The sequence below is a fragment of the Mirounga leonina genome, unplaced genomic scaffold (assembly GCF_011800145.1).
Source record: "Mirounga leonina isolate KUSES-001 unplaced genomic scaffold, KU_Mleo_1.0 Mir_94, whole genome shotgun sequence".
NCBI classification, from domain to species: domain Eukaryota; kingdom Metazoa; phylum Chordata; class Mammalia; order Carnivora; family Phocidae; genus Mirounga; species Mirounga leonina.
The window spans coordinates 37414806-37438388 of NW_023270855.1; the positions used below are offsets into that span (position 1 = coordinate 37414806).

Consider the following 23583-nt stretch of genomic DNA (forward strand, 5'->3'; position numbering starts at 1 on the left):
GTTTCAACACAATTTATTAATGGTTACCTAGTTCAAAAGCAAAATGTATTTTTGTGTATTTTTTTTTTACATAATCACCTATTGCTCTTATAACTGGTAGATGTTGATTCAGAGGAAGTTGGTTTCTGGTCCAATTTTTGACATAAGCTGTGTCCTTCTGTTACCAGCACTTTTAAGTGTGGTAAAAACTGGTCATGACAAGTAAGTGAGCTTAACCACATTAAACATGTTGCCTCAGCCATTACTAAGTGTCTACTTGTGAAGTTGGACACGGTGAGTTTTCACTCTGTGCTTCCTTATTTTGATTTTTATTTTATCCATAAGACCTGGCCCTTTAAGGATAATTTTAGCCCTTCACAAATACATTTTAACAGGCATCCAGTGGAAACTGATCCACACTCTAGGGCAGATTCAGTATCGTACTGTGTGAGAGAGACAAGCATTCCTAGAAAAACTGCACACCAATATAAATGGCCTCTTGGTAACCTCTGCATTAAGAAAAAGATACTTTTAGAGGAAAAAGTCAGAAGATTTAAAACACCATACATACCTAGCTCTCTGGTACTTTTTTTTTTTTTAAGTAAACCATTATAATAACTCATTTATAAAAAGATTACTTCAAGAGTGCTGACTTTGAACAGAGCAGGAATTACTTGTGTTTTGGAACATGAGAAGCCACATAACCAAGAAACTCTGAACTCTTGACAGTAACCTCTAATAGGTAACTGGGCTAAAGTAGACATCAGGTCTGCAGGTAATGGATGTCGGTGTCCATATTAAAAGTCACCTGTACAAGACTCAGAGAGGACCTGAATCTAGCTCAGAGCAGGACGGTCCTCTGCAAGTGCCGGCTAATGTAAGTGGCTACACGGGTACTGCGTCTCTGGTCAGCAAAGAGGAGTTCGGCTTCTTACTCTTCTGTTTTCTTAAAAATGGCTTTTGTATGTAATAGAGGGTTGTTCACCCATGAAGTTCGTGAATGAGCAAAGGCTTTCTTAAATTTGGTATTCACTAAATTTAGAGTGTCAGAGAAATAAACAGTTCTATTTACTGTGCAGTGCATGGGCTATTCAGGACTGGGTATTCGGCTGGAGGATGCTTTACCATTGTGTTATCAGACTGGTTATAGTTCTGCATTATAATTCTCCTGGACTTCTAGGTATGAAGTTGATTTAGCTTTATAATTGTAAATTTAGTTTCTGTCCATACAGTAGTTAGTATTTGTAACAGTTTTTTTGGCATAAAAGTTTTGCTTAAACTAAGGCATATGTATTCAGCTAGGAATCCTCCCTATTCCTATTGCTAAATAAAGCAGGTGTATATAAAATCTCCCTGCACATATCCCATACAGGAAACTTCAGAATCATCTGAGATACTTTCCCCCTGTAATTGGAGGAGTACGAAGGCTTCAAGGCCCCTCACTTCTCATGGGTGGGCTACAGGGAACAGGCCGTCAGCCTCTTTCCTGCTGATACCTGCTGCTTGACACGGAGAAGTTCTGTACAGAAAGCAGGAGCATCCTTCATGAGGTGGTACTTGGGGCAGACACTGAGCGCGCTGTATTCGTCTTTGGTATCAGCCTCTCTAAAATAGACCACCATGTATTTGTGAAGGGGAGTCTGGCTTCTCAGATCGCTACAGAAAAGGTTAAAGGCCAGGGGGAACAGGTCTTGGGAATTCTCATGGGGGCTGCCCTCACTCCTGCCACACGTGCCATCACACCTGGGGTTGACGTCATTGGAAAGCAGGAAGATGACTTTATCCACAGCTTTCTTCTGAGTGGTAAGCCACTGCACCGGACCCATCTCAGCTATTTTCTTTTTCTGCCACTTTTCAAGGATAACCTCACTTCTGCAGTGGTTTTGAAGAAATTCAGTGAAGTAACAAACTGTGTGATGGAAACAAATTTCAGATGGGTAGACCACAAGAACCTTAATGGGGGGCAGGAGCGTGGTAGTAGGGAAGGAAGCCTCCCTGGTCCTGTCTGTGGGGAGAGAAAGCATTTGTTGTCTGTGAACAGCGAACAGCAGGCTTTCACTCTGGTTTGAACCACCATTAATAAATGATCCCTTGCTAGGGAACGTTGGCTGAGCACCAGCGACGTTGTTACTGCCAGAAAGGAAACTGTCCCCGATGTTCATTTTAAAAGTATCACCTGAAACACACTGATGTTTAATCCTTAAAGATGCTTTAAGAGATGTATTTTCCGGGGTGCCTGGGTGGCTCAGTTGTTGGGCGTCTGCCTTCGGCTCAGGTCATGATCCCAGGGTCCTGGGATCGAGCCCCGCATCTGGCTCCCTGCCCGGCGGGAAGCCTGCTTCTCCCTCTCCCACTGCCCCTGCTTGTGTCCCTGCTCTCGCTATCTCTCTCTCTCTCTGTCAAATAAATAAATAAAATCTTTAAAAAAAAAAAAAAAGATGTATTTTCCAAGTTCTTACCACTAAATAGATCCTCTTCAGCCATATCTTTTCAAGTAAATTCATAGAGGCGGTTGAGGTTTGAGGTACTTTTTTTAGGTGAGTGGTTGTAATTGTACTATTCTCAGTGTCCTGTACAAACAGGGCCACCTGACCTGTCCTTCACATCACGTTTTGAGTTGGGTCAACTCAGTAATTGGACCATATTCTATCTGCAGGTGGTAAAGTTTCTTAGTGGTTGCGTAAGGTTAACTGGTACCCATTTCAGCTAGAACTGCTCTACAACAGGAACTACATACGAAAGTACTGTAACTAATAACAGGCCATACCATATCCCCCAAACTGGAGTATTCCCGAGGTCAGAGTTCCACATGGCTTTCTTACTTAGGTTATGAGATTAATCTTGTACTGTCCACAACATCACAAGTGACTCAAAGGGTGCATTTATATTGTCTCCGTGTGGAGAAGAGGAGAAGCAGAGGTTTTCAGTGTATCTCTCCAAATACTCTGATTACTGTATTCAAATCCTTGATGTTTTACAGTTGGCGAGGTCCCTAGAGTATATGAATTCAAGTGAGTGTTGTTCTTACGCCATGGAAGATTTATTTTTAAAAAGTAGGAACTAGCTTGGAGTACCTATTAGAGGCAAAACGCAATTCATTATTAGCTGCCTTTTGCCCACAGCAGTCCTTGTAGACGCCTCGGTAAAAATGACACTGGTGGTAGTCACCAGATTGGGAGGTCCCCATCCCTGCTTTGCCTTGGCAGATGTGGCCCAGTCATTGTTACCAGTATTTGTGGAGAGCTCTACGGCACTGATTACATCAGTGCTACCTGACTTTTGTCCTAACACCAAAACGTGACTGCCTCTAGAGGACTCGTCTTTAAAAAAAAAAAAAAACAACTCAAAAGTGTTTTTTTCCTCATTCGGGTGTCTTTCGAGAACTGAATTCTCACACTTACTGTGCCTCCACATTAGATAGATCCCAACGGCCAGCACCCATGTGGCCACCAGCAGAGCTGAGAGGAGAAGAGGAAGCCAGCCGCGCAGCATGCTTCTGCCTGGAGAAAACAAAGTTTATTTACTTTCAGCAACACAAAACCAAATGTACCTCCTATTTGGAAGCCAAGAGTTTCACTCTATACTTTGTAGAAGTTTAGGTTCCTATAAAACCTAGGGGCAGTATACCTCTAGGGGATCTGCAGATTGGTGCGATTTTCCACAGCGTGTGCAGGCCATTCGTTAGATGCTCAAAAGGGATATGGGACCCAGGAGGTTAAGAAAGTTCCCCCAAATCACTTTGGCGTCTTACTCCACATACGTGCAGGCATTTTCACTGTGGTAACCGGAGTTGACGTTCAGGGTTTTTTTTGTTCTTTGATGAACTGATGTTATTGTGGGCATGATTACTTAATATATAGTACACACAGATGCCATTTTTAAAGGCTGTTTTGTTAGACTGACAAACATGGGGGGTAGTGGTGCCCCCCACAGGCATGTCGGTCAGGTAAGCTCAGGAACCCATAGGCACTGTGCCCACACGGAAGTCAGGACTGCCAGGCACCTGGGTCCTCAGTTTGTTCCGCTGAGTTTCTAAGAATAACACTTTCTAACTTTTGACTCCACCCCAGGCTAGTTCTGCGAACATTTTATTTGTCTGTAACAAGAGAACTGACATCTCTAAATGCAGAGAGACAGTTTCCCCAAACATGCTGCTCTCAGGCATCAGTGAGGCGTGTCTTTGGGGGCTCATAGTCCTAATTTGTTATCCAAATGTTGGCTGTGTGACCACAGCAAGCTACAGTCACAGTTAGGCCAGGGCCACGGAGACTGGTCAGAAAACCAGAGTGCCGTGAAATGCCCCTTCCCTTCCGTACTCGGTCCTCTAACGCCCCTGACTTTCCGGCCCATCCCTGTGGCACCCTGCACATCCATTTTTGCACTGTTTATCTCCCCCCCCACCCTTCTTGTGTGTATCCTGTTTCATAAAGGATCCTGCCGTGAATTCATACATAGAACCTTTGTTTTCAGTCTGGCGCGGCTTCGCCCTCTACCCCTGCACCCCAGCCCCATGTGCACAGCAGGGACCCCCTTACCCTCCCGCGGGGCAGGTGCACGCCCCGGCACACAGCGAACGGGGAGGCACTGGTGGGGCCCCTCAGGTCCCGAACCTCTCTGACGACCGTGCAGAAATGGTGGGCACTTACGACTGTCCAGGGGGAAGGACATGCCCGATTGTGGGCAAAGCCCAACTGTTCCTTTGCGTCGGATGCAGTCATTGACACAAGTGTGGAAATACGGAGTCAGCTGAGGGAAAAACAAGAGGCTCAGGAAGTTCCCATCATGCTTCAGAGCAAAACCGCAGCACGATGCCTACGTCCACCAAAACCCTTTCTCTTTTGGGTGGAACCACACCCCCACCCTGGCATGGTAATAGGACATTTTTTCCCTTGGGCACACTTCCATAACAAGGCCCTAAAATCCAAACCAGTGACCCAAGACCGAACACCTTCCAACTCCTGAATTGTGAACCTAAACTTTGTACGTGTTGCTAACGTGTTGGTTTCCTTATCTAAAAGGGTTAGGTCACCTCCTAATACATATACAAATATTTCCTCTAAAAAAAACCCAGAGCAGTAGAGTTCCTGTTGACAGACACATCCCTGGGGACTAGGAAAGTCTGGTTCCCTGGAAAAGGGATGCCGTCATAATATGCTGCCAGCTATCTGCTCCCTCTGAGTACTGCCTTTATGTCCCAGGGGATGAGAAACAAAAGCTACTTAGACCTCGGGCGTGGCTGTGTCCCACTATGACCCTCGATGTCCCCATATCATAAACTCGGAGCTGAAAGAGACCCGAGAGCATCTACCGGTCCAACTTCCTGCTTCCCAGCTTCCTGCTTCCCAGGGGAGTCAAAGGAGGCGGCTGCCCTTCAAAGTTCACACATTGACCTCCACCCAAACCTTCTGATTTCCAATCCTTTGTTGCTTCATTTTGCAGTTGGGAAAATTAAATGGTACTCCTGTCTCAGAATTACTCTGAGGCTCTGTGACTAAAAACGGCAAGTCAACAGCCACGAATAAAAGCAGAGGGAATCGTGACCCTGAGGTCGGCTCTGGCCCTTGCCTCTGTAGCCCCGGAGGCAGGGATGCCCCGCAGACGTCCCTGAGGGCCAGGCAGGAGTGTGCTGTGGGAGGGAGATAGCGGGAGGGACCTCATGGAAACAGCTGGAAGGACCAGTGCGCCTGGCCCTCCCCAAACACCTCGTCAAGCCTTACCTGGACCACAGCACCTTCACTTTCCCCCGTCACGGGGATCACCACCGAAGCTCGACTTGGGGGGTTGTTCTGGTGCAGGTTATGTGAGACAAAAACCAAGACACGTGAGCCAGACAAGTGAGGCCAACAACAAACACAGCCAGGGAGGGAAGCGCTCTTCCCAAACTGACTCTCAGTTGACGAGACTGTGAACAACCATTCATTTCCTACTTCTGAAACGTCTACTTTGGGTTAGTTTTAGGTTCTCGGGGACATTTCCAGGGATGTTCCCAGGGACTTGCTTCTCTCCGTTGAAAGCATCGAAAGAGCCTAGCACATTTGGACAATGGACAGTCCTGTCTGCACTCTGTTAACATTGAGAGCCTGTCCAGGGCATCCTAGAGCGTCTACATTTTTCGTCAACAAGGTGAGGAAGGCTGGAGGTTGAGGATGGGGGGGTGGTGTTAGGAAACGAAGGGATGAAGTACCTCCAGCATGTTAGAAAACCCAATCACAATGTTATTTCGGATGAGAGCCATGTATTTGTTTCCAAGGGGGCTGGTTGTAAAATTCACTTCTACTGCCGTCTCGTTCTTCTTACAAGCAGTGATGTTTGGATCCCACAGACTTCCTGAGTCAAGAGAGAATCACATGGATGGAGTTGCAAACTGTCGCTCATTTAAGTCCCCCAAAGGGCTTGACAAAAACAAATCTAAGTTCTCAGGCAATCGTGCATCCAAGAGATATGGGCTCTACTGCATAGTGTACTTTTTATTAATCACTGCTCCCAGAACCTCAAAGTACCTGCTGCCCAAGAAAGTTTAGGGGCCCCATGTCACTGCTTTGCATAAGATAGCTTCCCTGGGCTGGGGGTAGTGGGAGGCACAGATCGGGTTCTACTACTCCTATTCTCAACATCCATTTTGAGTTAAGGGTAGGGTCAGCATTTTCTCCTTTTCAGGATGGGGAGGAGGAACCACGGGCCACAAGACATGTCTAAGATTATAGAGCAAGTGAATTCAGCATCAGGACTACAGCTACTAGAACATTCTGGGTTCTAGGAGCTTCATCCATCAGACCATTCTGCTGGCTTTACTGAATGTGAATAAGGAAATGCCTCATCGCTTAGCAGATACTTGGACAGGCCTACCCTGTGGGAAAAAGTCAGTTGATTGTTGTGACTTGCAAATCAGCACCAGGTTAATTTCCAGGAACATGAGAGATGATAGTGTGCATTGTTTCCCCCACCTGGGAGAGCATTTCAGGCCCTAGCTCAGAACTGTCTTTAGGAGCGGGGGTCTAGGACTGATTACAGGCCCACGGAGCTCCTCACACTCACCGTGCCCTCCATAGTCCAGATCTCTCTTGGTGGGGGGCAAGAGAGGAAGCAGAAAGCTCCAAGTCTGCCTTCCACCAAGGAGCTGCATGCAGCTCAGTCTGACAGGGTGCACAGGGATGCCTTGTGGGGTCAGGGTACCTAAAAGACAGGGACTGGTCCCCTCTTATACCACTAGCCTCATTAGCATCCTAAGACTCTACTACCCAGAAATTTACACACGCCCTTGTAAAATCGGTGGAAACTGGACACTTGGGACTGATTATCCTGAAGGGACTTATTTCAAAATTCAAAGGGTAGTTAGTGGCAGGTTCTAATAGCCTCGCATGTGAGAGGTGAACCCCCGTGAAGGCACAGGTTGAGAATATGCTTCTAGGTCATGACTTGAGCTAACACTTGCACCTTGAATGTTTGCTAATCCAAACAGAAGGTTCACAGGGTCCCCATGGCCAGAGGTCAGTGGTATTGCTGTCTGAGCAGGTGGAGGGACTTACAGATTCCCCTCCAGTCAGGAGGGCCTTCCATCAGGATGGACCACCATAGGTGCAGTTTGGCCAGAAAGGATCATTTCGCCAAGGCGGTGCGTGTTTTTCTGTGCCTGCTCCTCACTACCTAAAGCTACTCAGAGTCGGCCTTTCTCTGGACAGGCTGCTTGATTCAGCGGGCACAGGGCCGGCCGGGGGTCAGCCCACTGCGCATCTCTAAGCCTCGGTTTCTTTGTGGAAGATGGACTGAGCTGGGTGGGCTCCAGTTTCTTCTAATAACAAAAGCAAATGTTATATTTACTTACCTGCCTCGATGCACTTTTTTTTGTGTTTCATTATGTGGTTTAGGCAGCCTGCAGATTTGAATGAAAGTTTTTACGTTTTAGAAAACGGTATCTCTGCTCCACTCCCTTGCCAACAAGTACACACAACACAGGGTTACCACACTTGTAACAAATTGCCAGAACATTCAAGATGTGAGGTAAGATAGCGAATTTAAACTGGACGCTAACATTTGACTACTAAACAGATTACCCACGAAGTGATAGCCAGAGTCTGATTTAAATACACTCTTCATCAGAATAGTACCTGTGATCCCCAGGAGAAGACTCAACCCCTTGAAAATGAGTTTTGATCATATATGTAAATACTGCCCCTTCCAGGAGGTGGAGCTTAACTCACCCCCCCACACCCCTACCCCAGAGTAGGGCAGATTTAGTCACTTGTCTTCAAGAACTAGAGTAGAGAAATGGACAGTCGGTAGATTTGCAATGGAGATGGCTGGCAGACACCACTGATGTCATGTGGATGTCACCCACCCCTGCTAGGAGGCAATGAAAAGGACACCCCACCTCTGCAGTACCTCTCCAAAAACCCACATCCCCAGGCTAATCATGAGGCAAACATCAGACAGACCCAGACGAGGGGACATTTTGCAGGATGCCTGGCCAGCCCTCCAGATTGTAGAGGTCACGAGGACTAAAGAAAGACTCGAAGCCTGTCACAGACCAGAGGAGACAGGAGACACGAGGACTAAATGTGACCGGAACAGAAAGCGGGCATTCACGGGAAAAGCAGGTGACATCCCAATAAAGTCTGGAGTTTCATTAATAGAAATGTACTGATGTTGGTTTCTTAGTTTTGACAAATGTAACCATGGTAACGTAACAGGTTAAAGATGGGGGATACCGGGTGAGAGCCCTACGGGAATTCTTTGGACATCTACGCAACTCTTTGTATTATCTTGGCAAACTTATTCCAAAATAAAACATTTCTATTTTTTAAAATGAGGTTTAGTCTCATCGAGAAAGCTGGAACACCCTGGACCGCAAGCTCAAAGAACAACAAGGAATCGGAAATTGCCCCATTTGTCTTGGATGCTTCACCAGAGACAGGACAGGACTGGAGGACAGAAGAGATGACCCGGCCTGGGTGAGGGTGGCATGGGGACCGCCGCAGCCAGGCACCATGCTGGACCCTCCACCTGCAGCACATGATCCTGCCTCATGCTCACAACAGCCCCGTGTGTGACATTGCAGGTGTGATACCCGAGGGCTGGTTGTGGTGTGGAGTAGTGGAAATGACCCAGCATTCAGCTCGGTGCCACCCTGCCTCTTGCTGACAGCCCAGGGGCCCGCTGGAGGCCGAGACCCAGCCGCTCCTCCCAATACCACAGCCTGCTAGCCAAGTGGAAAGACGTTGTGCAGGACACATTTTGTATCAAGGACAGAGTGGTGGAAGTCACTGACCAAGAAGGACCCGAGTGGGAATGTCAGCTTCTCTTGGGCTGTGTGTGTAACCCAAGGCAAGTTACTTAAGCTCTCCGTGTCTTCATCTATGCAACGGGGCTCTCCCAACCTCAGGGTTGTTGGATGCTTTGGTGAGAGGATGCGTGTTAGGCGCTCAGCACCGGGTCTGACACAGGAATGGGCTGTCCCCTACGTTTGATCTGACTTACTCCTCTCCCCCATTCTGTGAGGGAGACATAGTTACTGCGTGTTACTCCATCTGTGTATCACAGACGAGGAAACCAGACTCGGCGGGGCCAGATGCTTTGTCCAGGGTACCCCAGCCTCTCTGCACCAAGCCACACGCCCCACGGCAAGCATCCCAGCCAGACGGAGGAGTGAGGGAGTTTACCTGGTGAGGTGAAGTTCACAGACATGGAGGGGGGGTCTTCATTCATATTGGCATTGGGGATATTGTGGGCCCCGATGAAGTATAGTGTGTTCGGCTCTACAGGGAAGCCTGTGTAGGAAAACGTCCACTGAAAGGCAAAGCAGAGAACCCCTGAATTTCCAAACACTGCAATGCAGAGACATGGCACCTTTGTGCGCTGCCCTCTTCATTTATAATTGCCTTCCTTAACCTACTGCTGAAACTGAGGTCTCTAGCCAATGTCTGCTAAGGGAACGTAGCCCACACAATTTGCCATTAAGTCACAGAATCAGAGAAGTATAAGCTTTTAGAGCCGGGATAGAATTTAAGTTCGGCTCCCCTCATTTTGCTGATGGGGAAACTGAGGCCCAGAGATGCTGACTTGTCCCAGGCACAAAGGCCAGCAGCGGCCAGGCATCCTGCTTCAGGCTCCAAGCTGTAGCTGCTCGGCGGCCTGGGTGTCCAGCACGTCACCCCCTCCCCCAAAGCAAAGGGGCTGGCTGTAAGGACAGTTAGCCAGGGGCCTCAGCGTGCTCACTCTGCCACCAGACGGTCTGGTCTGAGTCTGGAAGGCTTCCGTGTAATTGCACCTCACGCAGCTGTAGGACTGGAGGTTGCTCTTGCCTGTCACGCAGATCTTGGTGGCCTTCAGCAAGTGAATGCTGGCTGCAGAGACAGGAAAGAGGGCGGCTGTTTATTTAGCACCTACTACATGGCCAGGTTGATGCTGGAGCACTTACAGGACTCACCTCAGTTCATATTCACAGCAGTCCCGGAAGGTAGGCGCCCTGGTCCCCCGGGTACAGAGGAGGCGCGTGAGGCTAGGGGGGTTTCAGGGAGCTCTGCCCAAGCTTACAAAGCTCCTCAGCAGCAGATATGGATTTAACCCAAAGCCCAAGCTCTTTTCTCCTCACAGGGAAGCCTCAATTTCACAGGATCCTACAAAGGGGATCCTACTCTGGCTCTGCACTACTTAAGGGGAACAGGCCTCCCAGAGTGTCATCCCCAAACCATGCCAGTTCTGATGACCCCTTCTCTCCCCTCTTCCCTGCCTCTCTAAGGCTTACACTCCTTCAAGGCCCAGTCCCCCTAGAACGACAGCTAACCAGTGCCTCACTCTGCGAGGCATGGGGCCACTGCCTTACTGCCCCACCCAGTTCCAGTGCTCTCCTGAGGGCCCTCTCCTGCTCCCCCCTGCCTCCATCCCACTCAGATGGAGCACAGCTCCTTCCCGGATGCCCCGGACCCGGATCCTGTGCCCCTGTGGCTGAGCGTGCCTCCCCCAGCCCCCGAGAACCCTCCTGCGTGGCAACTATAGCCCCCTCACCTCTCTGCGCCAGGCCCTCCCAGATTCCTGACTTGGTGGAATTGAACAGAATTGAGCCAGTGGAAACCAGAATCATAGGCTTTAGGCCCCCAGGATTGGTTCATGGAAAGAACTCACAAGCTGCCTTGGGGAAATGCCAGGACCTTCATGGTGCCGTGTGGGAAAGGGAAAAGTAAGGTACCTGAGTCAGCACTTGCCCTAAACTTGGAGAGGGGATCATCTCGGCACTTACTCTGTTTTCTTCCATGAAATATAACAACATACAGAAGAGTACACAGATCGTAAGTAGAGCACGTGATGAGTTGTCACACTCATGTAGCCAGTCCCCAGGCCGAGAAACAGCCTAGGAGTGCCCTTCATGCTTCCTGTCAGTCACTCCCGAGCCAAGAGTTACCACTGCTCTGACTTGTAACCACTCAGGTTTGCGTTCGGGTGTGAGTGTAGACTCCTGAATCTGGCTTCTTCGGTTTGTGAGCTTCATGCACACTGGGTTTAGTTACAGATCATTCATGCTCATCGCTGCACCGGATTGGATTTGCGATTCTACTGTCATCAGGAATTTGATGCATTCCGGTTTGGGGCTGTTATGAATAACGCTACTGGGAACAATCTAGTACAGTAGTCCCCCCTTATCTGCAGGGGATATGTTCCAAGACCCCCAGTGGATGCCTGAAACCATGGATAGTACTGAACCTTATATATACTATGCGTTTTCCTATTCATTCATACCTCCGATAAAGTGGATAAATCAAGCGCAGCAAGAGATAATCGAACAATTATAATAGACTGTAATAAAAGTGATGTGAATGTGGTCTCTCTGAAACTGTCTTATTGTACTGTGCTCACCCTTCTTCTACGTGAGGAGGTGAATGACGGAGGCACGGTGATAGAGCGTTAGGCTCCTGCTGACCTGTGGAAGGTATGTCAGAAGGAGGGTCACCTGCTTCCAGAGTGCAGTTGACTGCAGGTAACTGAAACCATGGAAAGCAAAGCCGCAGATAAGGAGGGACCACGGAATGAGGTTTTTGGTGCACTTCTGTATATATTCTGTTGGGTTTATGCCAGGGGTGGAGTTAATGGGCCAGTCTGCACTTTTCTGCGTTAGTAGACACTTCAGGCTTTATTGCTTGATTCAAACTTACCATCTGCCCGGAGTTTCCAGCTGACATTCATCAAAATGGAATAGTCCTCCATGGCAACATTGCTTTTAACAGGTTCCACCTGGAGGTCCCTCAAGTCTCCTGGGGTCAGAGTGTGTTGGACCATCCACTCTAGAGACGGTCCTGGGAAGAAACAAAACTGCCTAGGACACTCTCCTCTTGGCCCAGTCCAGTGCCATCTCCTCTCAGTGGCCCACCCTGACCTGTCCTTCACTCACAGTTCATCTCTTCTTCCTGCTAAGGCAGGCCAGGCCAGGCCAGACATTTCTTAGTGCTGGCTGTTTTATGGCCGAGGAGATGCTCAGCTTCCTGGCCCCAACCCATGGGACCCTCGGGACCACCCCAGTACCTGTCCCTGTGTATCTGACATGCTCGTTAGGTTGGTCCTGCCTTCCTCACCCCTCAGCCTGCACTCCAGCCGGCTGGCCCATACAACTGCCCTTCCTACCTCCTAATCCTTGCCGGCACCATCTCTCCTCCAGCTCATCCTTTCCATCCACATTTCTTGGGCAGAGGCTCACCCATTCTTCAAATACTACTATCTCAAACACTCCTTCTCTAAAACATTTGCTTCCTGTTCTCAACTGTAAGTGACCTCCCTATCACAGCACTTGATCTCCCAGAAGCGTCAGGCTTCACTTCCCACCCTGAAGGGTCATTCCTGTCCTGCCTGTGCCCCTCTTACTGGCCAGGAAGCCAGCCCATCTGAAACCTGGGAGCTCTGCCTTGCCAGGTGACAGACGCTTCATCCACAGCAGCTAACAAAGCAATGTTTCACCCTGTACCTTGTCTCCAATGACCCATTGCCTAGACTTGGGCCCCCCAAAAGTCCAACTGTTCTGTCAGCCCCAAATACCCATTCCCTAGCACACCTACCGGGTTCAGAGCCACACTGAATCATCTGCAAGAGAGAAAGAAATGAAGTGTCATGTTGAATGCTAGCAAACCCTAAGCCTTCCTTTGCCAAATTAGACAAAACACCATCTTTTTCTTTCTTCTTCTTTTTTTTTTAAAGATTTTATTTATTTATGTGACAGAGAGAGACACAGTGAGAGAGGGAACACAAGCAGGGGGAGTGGGAGAGGGAGAAGCAGGCTTCCCGCTGAGCAGGGAGCCCGATGCGGGGCTCCATCTCAGGACCCTGGGATCATGACCTGAGCCGGAGGCAGACGCTTAACGACTGAGCCACCCAGGCGCCCCTTTTTCTTTCTTTCTTTTTCTTTTTAAGATTTTATTTATTTATTTGACAGAGAGAGAGAGAGCACAAGCATGGGGAGTTCCAGGCAGAGGGAGAAGCAGGCTCCCCACTGAGCAAGGAGCCCGATGTGGGACTCGATCCCAGGACCCTGGGATCACGACCTGAGCCGAAGGCAGATGCTTAACCAACTGAGCCACCCAGGCGTCCCCAAACCATCTTTTTCTTAAAATGCATATATGAGTGGCAAACTTTTGGAGAAAAGCTGGGCTGATTCCACTTCAGTTTGGGGGAAACTAAGCTAGCCCATTGTAGGCTGTGATGGACCTGACATTAGCTATCATAGACTTGAGCTTCAAGCCTGCTCATCACCTCACTTAAAAACTAGAGGTGGGTCTCCACCCCTCTCTGTGCCTTGCCCCCTTCCCTTGCTGTAAGCAGGGGTGACTCTGGACCATCATGAAGACCCCTTCACACTCTCTTGTTCAACTGTGGATTCTCAGGACCATCCAGAGTATTTGATTCTTCCCAGGTTAGGGACTAAGCTGTGCTGAGAAGATAAACAGAAGAAAGCTATAAATGCAGTCCATGGTGCCTTCCCAGGGCCTTGAAAATAGTCCCCCTCTGATGCAAAAGGACTCACCTGAGCTGTAACTGGGATTTCATCATGTTATCTTTTTAAAAGAGCTTTTAAAAAAATAGGTATGTATCATTAGTGCCCAAGAAAGGACAGTACTAAATCCCTTGGAGGTAACAGCTCATGTCTTTAAAAAAAATAATAATTAGTACTTTCATTTTGGAATAAAATGCTGGACCTAAAATAGTTAACTTTCAGGCAGCACCAAGTTCCAGTGACAAGACCCTATAGGCTAGAAGGCCACCGCTCTGCAATCTGATCCCTCTCAGACTGAACATTTCCAAACACCTCGTAAGAAAGAAGGCAAGACTTTTGATGGTTTGAGTAATCTGGGTTTGTTAGTCCCTCATCTTTGTCTTTTTACAGCTGAACTCCCAAGTAATATCAGACATTTTTTCTTTAAACCAGCCACCATAGTGGGAGCTGAGTTGTTGTTGTTGTTTTAAAGATTTTTTATTTATTTATTCATGAGAGATAGAGAGAGAGAGAGGCAGAGGCAGAGGGAGAAGCAGGCTCTCCGCGGAGCAGGGAGCCCGATGCGGGACTCGATCCCAGGACCCTGGGATCATGACCTAAGCTGAAGGCAGACGCTTAACCGACTGAGCCACCCAGGCATCCTAGGAGCTGAGTTCTTGTCAAAGGGCCAGTGAGACAAATTTTAGGAAGAAGCAAAGCAACAAGCATAATAGCTGGAGACATCAGGGCACATGAATGGGGTTTGTCTTCCCATAACCATCAACAAGTAACCACCATGTTTTATGCTCTATGCTATGCTAAGAGGGCGGAGATATAGTTGCAAATGCTTTTTGAAAGATTTTTCATTAGTGACCCAGGATTGAGATTCCCTCAATCCTCCAAGGCACTGGGGAAGAAAGGAAACCAGCCAGAGTCCAACAGATTCCAGCTCCAAGGTCATGGCACCCCAGCACAGGGGGAATCAACATGGCAACAAAGGGCAAGTGGTAATGGAGATACAGTTCTTGTGCCCAAAGTCGGGCAGACCTCAAGAGTGCAAGCAATAACGATATTGAGCACCTACTATGTGCCACACTCCTTGAGGCTGCCTTGCAAGCCCTGTCCCTGTTCCTCACTAGATCCAACTGAGTTGGGTATGACTCTTCTCTTATATAGATGAGGACACCGAGCCTCAGCTGGCATTTGAGTCCGGGTCCGTCTGATTCCGACGACGCCCCTGACTCCAGCAGCCTGAAGCCCCGGGGCGACCTGGCCGGGACCCGTCGGGCTGCCCCCCCGAGGTGCGGACGTGCCCCTTCCAGGCGGCCCTCGGGAACGAGCGTGAGCTGGGCGCAAGGGGAGGGGGTGCGGACGCCGGGACGGGACGCAGGAAAGGGGCGCGGGCGGAAGCTTACCGGCTCCGGGGACGCTGCTCCCCAGCACAGCGTGGCCAGGCTCAGCAGCACCAGCGACATCGCGGAGCCCCCGGCCAGCCCTCCCCGCGGCCGCGCTCTTATCTCGGCGCCCCGGGCCACCCCTCGGGGGCCCCGCCTCCCACAGCGCCGCCCCGGCCCCCGCCCCCGCCGCCCGGAGCCGAGGGCGGCCCCCTCCCTGGGTGGGGACCGTAGGAGCGCCCTGGCCTGCCCGGGCCCGCCGGGAGGGGCCGGGTCCCAGCGCCTCGGGGCACCTGGCCGGTGGAGCACGAGCGGGCCCCGGGCCCCGCGCACACGTGCGAGGAGTGAGCCCGGTGCGCGGCAGCACGCGCGCCCTCGGGCAGGCCCGGCGCAGACCCGGTCCGAACCGCCCGGCCGCCGCTCCCCTCCAGGCCGCGGAGAGCGCGCCGTGCGCCGGCGCCGCCAGTTAGAGGGTAGCGGGGCCAGGGCCGGGCCGCCGCCACCCGCCCCGCCCGCCCCGCCCGCCGCCCGCTCCGCCGCAGTCCCCCGTCCCAGCCGCCGAGGGTGAGTAGCGGGGGCCGGGGGGGGGGGTGCCCGCGCCCCGACTCCCGTCCGCCCCGCCCCGCACGGCCCCTGGCCGCACTTTCCTGAGCCCCGTGAGGCCTCGGGCCGGGGAGTGGGGGAGTCGGGAGGACCGGGGCTGGCCGCCGAGGTTGGAGCCCCACTTTATGCAAAGGCCCAGCGCCCCGAAACCAAAGGGTGGGGTCGCGGGCAGCCGAAGCTGCGTCGAGTTCTTTGGGGGAGCTACTTCTTCGCAGGAACTAAGTTGTCTGTTGTTAGGGTGGTAGAAATCCTACCCCCCCCGCCCCCCGCCCCCAGCTTCTCTGGTGTGTGTTTATTTGCACAAAAGGAGGTCTGACACTGACTCTTGGGGCTCCGAAGGCGGAAGCCTGCGTTGCTGTGGACTCGCAGCCGCGCTGCGCGGGGTTTCGCTTTGCCCCCGCGTCTCCGCGCCGCCTTAAATGCAAATCCTGGGCCCGCCCTCAGATTGCGAGGGGACCCCTCAGTCCGGGCTGGGCTCTGCCCCTGGTAGTTTTGACGCCCGCTTGGCCGCTGAAAGCATCTTTTGATACACAGTGATTTGAGGACAGGTTAACAAAAATTAGTTGGGCTAACAGTGGATCGCAGAGCTTGGAACTCCGCTGCTTCAGCCCCCTCTGTTTGCAAAGGACGAGGTTAGGGTGACCAGCTCAAGGCCACTTAAATTTGCAGGCCATTGTACAGGTGAAGAGACCAAGGCCTAGAGAGGGCAGTGAGACTCATGGAGGGAGTTGTCAGCTGGAGAGAGGTTGACCTTGTCAAGCAGCTGGTTTTGCTGAGGTCCTACTGTGTGCTAGGCCTGACTCACCTGTGGGGTTCAGATCTGGGCCTACAGGGACTGGACCCAGCCTCAAGGTCACCGGAGGCTCTGGCCTGCGTACACATGAGGCTCCAGGTGACGTTTCTAGAGGGTTGATCTAGTTCCTGACCAGGAAGAGTGGCTCAGGGGAGGTTGTTGGCTCATCCCTGCCTGGGGCTGGCTCACCCTGGGCCCCTTACTCAACCTCTCTGAATTGCTTTGAGCCCCGTGGTCCCTGAGACCATTTCCAGCCCAGATAGTTATCTGTCTTCTCAGCAAACACCTGCAGGGTGCCAGTACTGGGGTGCAAAGGTGACATACGGGCGCTGGCTGATGGGCGCTCTTGGACCAAGGATGAATGAGATGAGTGCACGTTCAAGGGCACATGTGCCCGCCCTGCCGTGAAATGGCCGATGGAGACAATCTCATTGGCCAGGTGGAGATCGTGAACTTTGTCCGGCGGTGCCAAGGAATGACAGCGGACTTTTAGGTGGGGGGACAGTTTTAAGCCTTATACAGACCACCTGGGTGGCTGTGCAGGGCAGGGGGTAGCAGCGGGGAGGTAGCTGCTAACCAGTACGCATTCCCTCGGTGAACAGCTGAGCCTGTGTCTTGGGCCAGGCTCAGAGCTATGCGGGCTTTATACAGCCGAGTGCCCCAGCAGGCCTTGCTGTGGGAGTGTGGGGCTGAGGGTGAGGGTTTCAGGGACAAGCAGGCATGCAGAGGTGGAACCGGGGGGTGGCAAGAAAACCCGGGGGTGAGGGAGCAGCCCTCACGGATCAATGGGGCAGAGAGGTCAGGGTTGGCCTGGCTTACATCACTGGCAGTCAGGGGTGGTTTTGGCAAGAAGGGAGAAGACGGGCATGGGAGGAAGTGGGTTCAGAGACTGGAGTGGAGTCAGGGGGGTTGGTTTTAAGAAAAGGAGAGGCAGGGGTTCCTTCTACAGGGGAAGGGGCTGGTGGGTGAAGGGGGCAGGTGAGTATGGTGTGGAGGTCACTGAGCATGCGGTGGGGGGGGTGGAAGGAGGGAACCTGGGCAGGGGGTGTGGGGGGCACAGTGCTGGGGCTCCCGGATGGTGATGATGCCCATGGCCGGCTCTGCAGACAGGACTGCAAGGTGAGGCGTGGCGGGAGGGCCCTGCCACAGCTGGTGTTCTCTGCGGACAAGCAAGCTGTCCTGCCTGTCTTCTCGGGGGTCCACACTGGCTTGGAAGGTCATCCCAAAAAGTGTCCTTCATGAGAGGTCCTTGTTGATCAAGCATGCAGCCTTTGAGGGCCCTGCTGAAAAGGACACTATTTATTTGACTACCTAAGCCCAATAACGCTGTGGCTTTCTAAACCGGGGGCAGGGCCACTAAATACCCAGTGGTCTCCGCTTCGTCTCTCTCTGTGTGGCCAGTCACTGCTTCTCAGAGCCTCGGGTTCCTTTTCGGTCCCCCGGGGCGGAGGAGACAGTGAAGTGACATCAGCTCGCAGAGGTGACTTGAGCCTGTGAGGGAAGTAACCTTTGGAGGTACTCTGACCCTACCCCTTCAGGCACAAATTGCGCCCGTTCCGGGTTTCTCAGAGGAGCCGCCACGCAGGGTGCCTTCCTGTCCCGGGATTTCGGGATTTCGGAGGCACCGCTAAATGCCTGAAGGCACAAACGCTGCGCACCTTCCTGCCAGGTGGTGCTTACAAAGCTGCCTGCCCGGGAGAGCCGGTTTGGGCTTCTTCCTCTTTCTCCTCTTGCTCCTCTGGAGGAGTGACGGTCAGGGCCTCTACTGGAGCCCAGAAGGCTGCCCTGTCCCGTCCCCGGGGGCACCTGACTCCACATTCCCGGGACAGGCTCTGTGCTGCCGGGGGCGGCCGAGACGCAGGATTTGCCGGCTGTGCCACTCTCCAGCCGCTGGCCTTGGGGGAAGCTCTTGGTGTCTTGGGGCCTTAGTTTTCCTATCTGTAACCTGGGGCTGACTTCTACCCTGCGGGCCTGGCAGGGCTGTGGGGACACTCTGAAGAGATAGGGAGAAAGTTGAAGGATTTCAAGAGGCTGTGTAAATTTGGGGGCAAGGGAAGGCAGGACAGACAGCCAAAGTAATACCTCTGCAACCCAAGTAAGGAAATTCCTTCGGACCCAAGGGCAGCGACAGCCTCAGGTTCTGTCACCTTTATCAGGCCTTCGTTTCTCTGCCTGGTCCATCCCTGAGAGAACAAGGTCATTGAGGGTGTTGACACATCCCGCGCCCCGCCTCGGCCCAGATGGAATTTTCCACTTTGCTCCTTTTGCAAATATTAATCAAGGCCCTGGCCCGTCAACAGTGAACTCATTGTCTCGTGAAGAGCAAGCAGTTTCTGGGCTGCTTCCCAGGGCCCCAGCGGCCCACCTGCGCTGGGACATGGGGCCGTTGGGAGCACCTCTGCCCTGGGTAGCCCTCTGACCCCTCTGCTCCGCTGCTTGAGCTTTGCAGGGCCGAAGGTAATGTGTGCTTTGAGCCAGGGACGGGAAGCCACACGGAAGGCCCGCACCCCCGTGTTCCCCACGGGGCCACACAGCGGCGGTCATCTGCTCTGCCGCAGTGAGGAGGGGCCGGGCTGGGGACAGCTCAGGACCCGGACTCCTGCCTGTCCCAGGAGGAAGGCCCGCGAGGTCCTGGCCCATGTGCTGTGACCTCGAAGCCGGTCGGGACACGGGGGGTCGGGGACCGCTGTTCTCCCAGAGCCCCATCTGTCCGTGGGGTGCTGAAGTCGGCCCCACAGCGCTCCGGGAGGGTTACCGGAGACGCTGGGTGCACAGAGCAGGGTTGGTGATCTACTTTTGACCAGTGATACATGAATTCGTCTATTATCAGTGATCTTGTTATTGGCCGTGGTGGCACTCGACGGAGGAGGAAGCAGGGTGAGTGGAGCTATGCGGGGAGTAGGGCGAGGACAGGACCCCGGCCACACTGGGGATGTGACAAAGTCGCCACGTGCTTTGGCTTGGCACCTTTCATTTTCTGAAGGGTGTTTTTTTGGCTCTTACTTCCTTTTGCTGTCCCAACAAACCTACGAAAGAGGTGGCTCTGTTCCCATTTTATAGATGAGAAAACTGAGATCCAGAGGGGCTAAATAAACCACGAGTGGTGACCGCTTTGGGGCTGCAAGCCAAGGATCTTAACCAGCAGCTCCTTTCCTTTTTGGAAAGCCCATTATCTTACGAGGGCACCCAATAGACATAAAGCCACCGTGTGCAATTGCTCTTAAGAGTTTCTCAACTCTGACTTCCCGGTTCTGCGCTTCCACGGCTGCGTGTGGGCTGGCGCCGGTGGCCGACGCTCCTGAATCCGGGCAAATCTGGGTGGGAGGTGGGTTTCAGACAGCATACCCACAGGGCCAGTGTCCCACCTGACAAGCAGGGACTTTCTTAACCGCCTCAGAAATCCAGCCGCTGTTCACATTCCCAGGATCTAAGTAAGATCCGTGCGTTATTCGCAAGATTTTGCTCCCTCTCCCTCTGTCTTGTTTATTTTTCGCTGGCATCTGTTGTTGAAGAGATGTATGGCATTCCCCTTGTGGGGTTTCTGGGTGGCCTTTTCTGTGCTCCTCTGACTTGCTTCTGAATTGGTGGGTGGATCCACAAATGTGAGCAGATTCGGGTTTGATTTTTTTGGCAAGGGTATTTCGTAGGTGTGGTGTCTCTCCTGACTGGATGGGGGGCCCCCCAGATGTGGGGTGACTGTTGTCACCATCCTGGCCCGAGAGCACAGCGCCGGTTGTGAAGGCAGTACTTCCGGGGACAGGGCCAGCCTTGGGGCATCAAGGGCCTCCATGGTCACTGGGAGCCGAGCTTGGTGCTCGGCTCTGCTCAGGCTGTGGCTGGAGGGAGCAGGCTACACGGTCACTATTTAAAGGGGTTCACAGGTCCTTTCATGTGGATGGGCCCATTCTTTCACTCCGCCACCCCCTCTTGGTGGACAGTTAGGTTTTTGTCATTGCTTGCCAGCATAAACGACTGGGGGACAGACCTCTTCTGCTTGATTTCTCATAGTCGTGAAGAGTCCTCTTCTGGTTAAATTCCTAGAAGTGAGATTGTGGAGACAGAGGGCGGCCCCTTTAAAGTCCTGATGTGTCCATCCCCTTTCGGAAAGGTTTACACACTCCGCAGCTGTGCCCAAAGCAGAATCGCTGTCATTGGCCTTGCCCTGGTGGAGCTTCTCGAAGGTTGAAGCAGGTTTTGTGCCTCAAGCCCGGCAGAGACTGCCTGCTCCCTCCCCAGAGTTCTGTCATCTCTTCTTGGGTTACCAACGAAGGCCAGGACTTCGGTGGCCCAAAAAGTCTGACCCTAGCCCAGTACACTGCACAGGCCAGAAGCTGGAGTGGACACACACACACACACACAACACGTGTGCGTGCATGCCAAGAAATTGTGAAGAACCTGTTACAAGTGTTGTTCCAGAAAGTTTGGTCAGTTCTCCAGCTGTTTGACTTTGGAGACAGACTGTGTCCCAAGTGTGGGCCCTGCTGAGATGGGGCACAGTTATTCTGGGCACAGTTCTGTTGCACTTTGACTCCACCAAAATTATCAAACTTGTTGTGCACTGGTCACGAGCTCACAATTACATGGAAATTTATCATTCTGCAAGAAATTCTGACCGTGAAATTTGGCAAATTATTCAATACACGTATTTACCTACTGATTTTAGAATTTGAAATGAGAATTGTTAGTTGCTGCCAAGTACGACGCTGACAAAAGCCTCTAGCAGTACTTCATAGGGTGAGGTGGCTCCTGCATTCGTTGTCCCTCATTGATTGTCATCTGCGCTCGGCCCATCTGCGGTGTCCCTCACTGGAGTTGGAGGTGGGGGCCTGAACTGACCGAAGCCTCGCTTCGCAGACAGAATTGCCACAGGGACCTGGTGGCCAGCGCCAAGCGGACTGGCCGGGTGGAAGGGGTGGCTCGGTGTGGCGGCCCTGCGCCCCAGGGAGACCAGTGTGGCACGAGGGTCTTCTCCCCTGGACCGGGGAGCAGAACAGATGGAAGTCTCCTCTTGCCCCTTCCTCTCCTGCTCAGAGCCCAGGAGTGGACAGACAGGGCCCTAAACAGAGCCAGGGTTGGTCCCAGGAAACAGGGCGAGTCAGGGGAATAGACACCCAGACTCAGAAGGAAGCCTCGGATGCCACCTGACCTGTGGTAGGACTCCCCACCCACCCCCTAACACACACACACTCCCTCAGGTGGACACACGAGCTGTCTCGGCTTTCTCTGGTTCCTTACCTCCGCCCCACCCCTCACTTTCCACGCGGCCAATGCCAGGGAACTCCTTCCCAGCCCAGGTAGCCCCGCAAAGTGGAAAGGGCTACTTCCCTGTCACTCCTGCCCCCTGAGGGTCAGTCTGCCCACCCACCTGGTCTGGAAGCCTGAGAGGGCACTGCACTAGGGATGAGGGGGTCCCTGCTCCCAAGGCTTTCCCTTTGGGCAGTGAGCCCTCCCTCTGCAACCCCTTATTCCCTTGCACACAGTGAGTGTGTTGTAGGACCTGTCACTTTGCGACACTGTGAGCCAGGAGCCTGAGTGACTCCTCTGCTCCGCCCCCCACCCTCCCCCCACCCCCTGCACCTGGCCCAAACCTGCCTTCTGAGGGGAGGAGGGAGCTGGTCCCCTCAGACGGGTCTCAGGAACAGGGAAATGTTGCTCTTGGGGAGGAGCGGCCTGGAGCCCGGGCACCCAGCCTGCCAGGAGAGAAGAGGAAAGCCCACCCCACCTCACCCCTGGCCATGGGGCAGAGAGCTAGACCATGTGCCTCCTGAGAAGGGAAGTGAAAGCGCCCTGCACTTTCCTGTCCCCATTATTCAGCAAATCTTGGGCCAAGGATTCTGGGAGAGCGAGGGAGCGGGACAGAGGCACCCTGAGGGACTTTCCCAGTTTCAACAGAGGTGGGCACCAGACAGAAGGCCCCAGTTTAGTCTGCCCCTGCCCAGAGGCTGGAGGGATGCATGCCTAGTTGAAGGTCAGATCCAGAACTTTGAGAGCAATTAAAGGTCCCTCCATGGGGGGCATAGGGAGGGGGGTGTTGGAGGCAGAGCTGTGATAGGAGATGGAGTTTGGAGTGACTGGGGTCAAGGAGAATAAGTGACCTGCCGTCACCGCATGAATAAGGGACCTGACTTCATTTCTCCACAGTAGGCTTGGTGCCTCCTGGTAAAGGTGCCATGTTGCTTCCTAACCCTGTCGACTTTTATTATCAATTATTTCAGACCTTCAGTGGAGCTGTCAACCCTACTCAGAGGCAATATCCTGGGCTTCTTTATACTTTTCTCAATCATAGTTTTGAGTCCCTCAACAACATCCAGAATTGTATAAGATACGGGAGGTTTTTTTTTTTTTTATTATGGCAAAATGTACGTAACATAAAAATTAACCATTTTTTTATAAAGATTTAATTTATTTATTTGACAGAGACACAGCAAGAGAGGGAACACAAGTGAGGGAGAGGGAGAAGCAGGCTTCCCACCGAGCAGGGAGCCCGATGCGGGGCTCGATCCCAGGACCCCGGGACCATGACCTGAGCCGAAGGCAGACGTTTAACGACTGAGCCACCCAGGCGCCCCCCATTTTAACCATTTTTAAGTGTACAATTCAGTAGCATTAAGTATATTCACAATGTTGTGCAACCATCACTACTCTCCATTTTCAAAATGTTCCGTCACCTCAAACAGAAGTTCTGTACCTGCAAAGCAGAACGGACATACCTCATTTTACTGCGCTTTGCTTTATTGTGCTTCACAGATCTGTTTCTCACAAATGGAAGTTTGAGGCAACCCTGCGTCAAGCAAGTCTGTTGTTGCCATTTTTCCAACAGCGTTTGCTCACCGCATATCTCTGTGTCACAGTTTGGTAATTCTCAC

At 52.2% G+C, this 23583-nt stretch overlaps 2 protein-coding genes across 5 annotated transcripts in view; one reads left to right on the top strand and one right to left on the bottom strand.

Moving 5' to 3' along the window:
* Positions 1-58: 58 nt before the first annotated feature.
* On the bottom strand, positions 59-15792 carry IL17RB (interleukin 17 receptor B). 4 transcript variants are annotated; one of them, XM_034998649.1, is made up of 12 exons: positions 15343-15792; positions 13017-13041; positions 12123-12263; positions 10192-10319; positions 9636-9762; positions 7802-7849; positions 6164-6306; positions 5697-5765; positions 4626-4725; positions 3381-3479; positions 1723-1984; positions 59-1584 (listed from the first exon to the last, which is right to left on the bottom strand). In XM_034998649.1, exons 1-12 carry the CDS (start codon positions 15400-15402, stop codon positions 1437-1439), a joined length of 1350 nt encoding a protein of 449 aa, XP_034854540.1. In that variant the 5' UTR covers positions 15403-15792; the 3' UTR covers positions 59-1436. The 4 variants fall into 4 exon arrangements, with proteins under 4 accessions (XP_034854540.1, XP_034854541.1, XP_034854538.1 ...); XM_034998650.1 differs by having other exon boundaries at positions 1723-1888; positions 15343-15790; XM_034998647.1 differs by having other exon boundaries at positions 59-1984; positions 15343-15791.
* A 54-nt stretch (positions 15793-15846) lies between these two features.
* Positions 15847-23583, top strand: part of CHDH (choline dehydrogenase) — a 34503-nt gene continuing 26766 nt past the window's right edge. The window contains exon 1 of the mRNA XM_034998642.1: positions 15847-15885. The gene's annotated coding sequence lies outside the window, so the exon portion shown is untranslated. The remainder of the gene's footprint in view (positions 15886-23583) is intronic.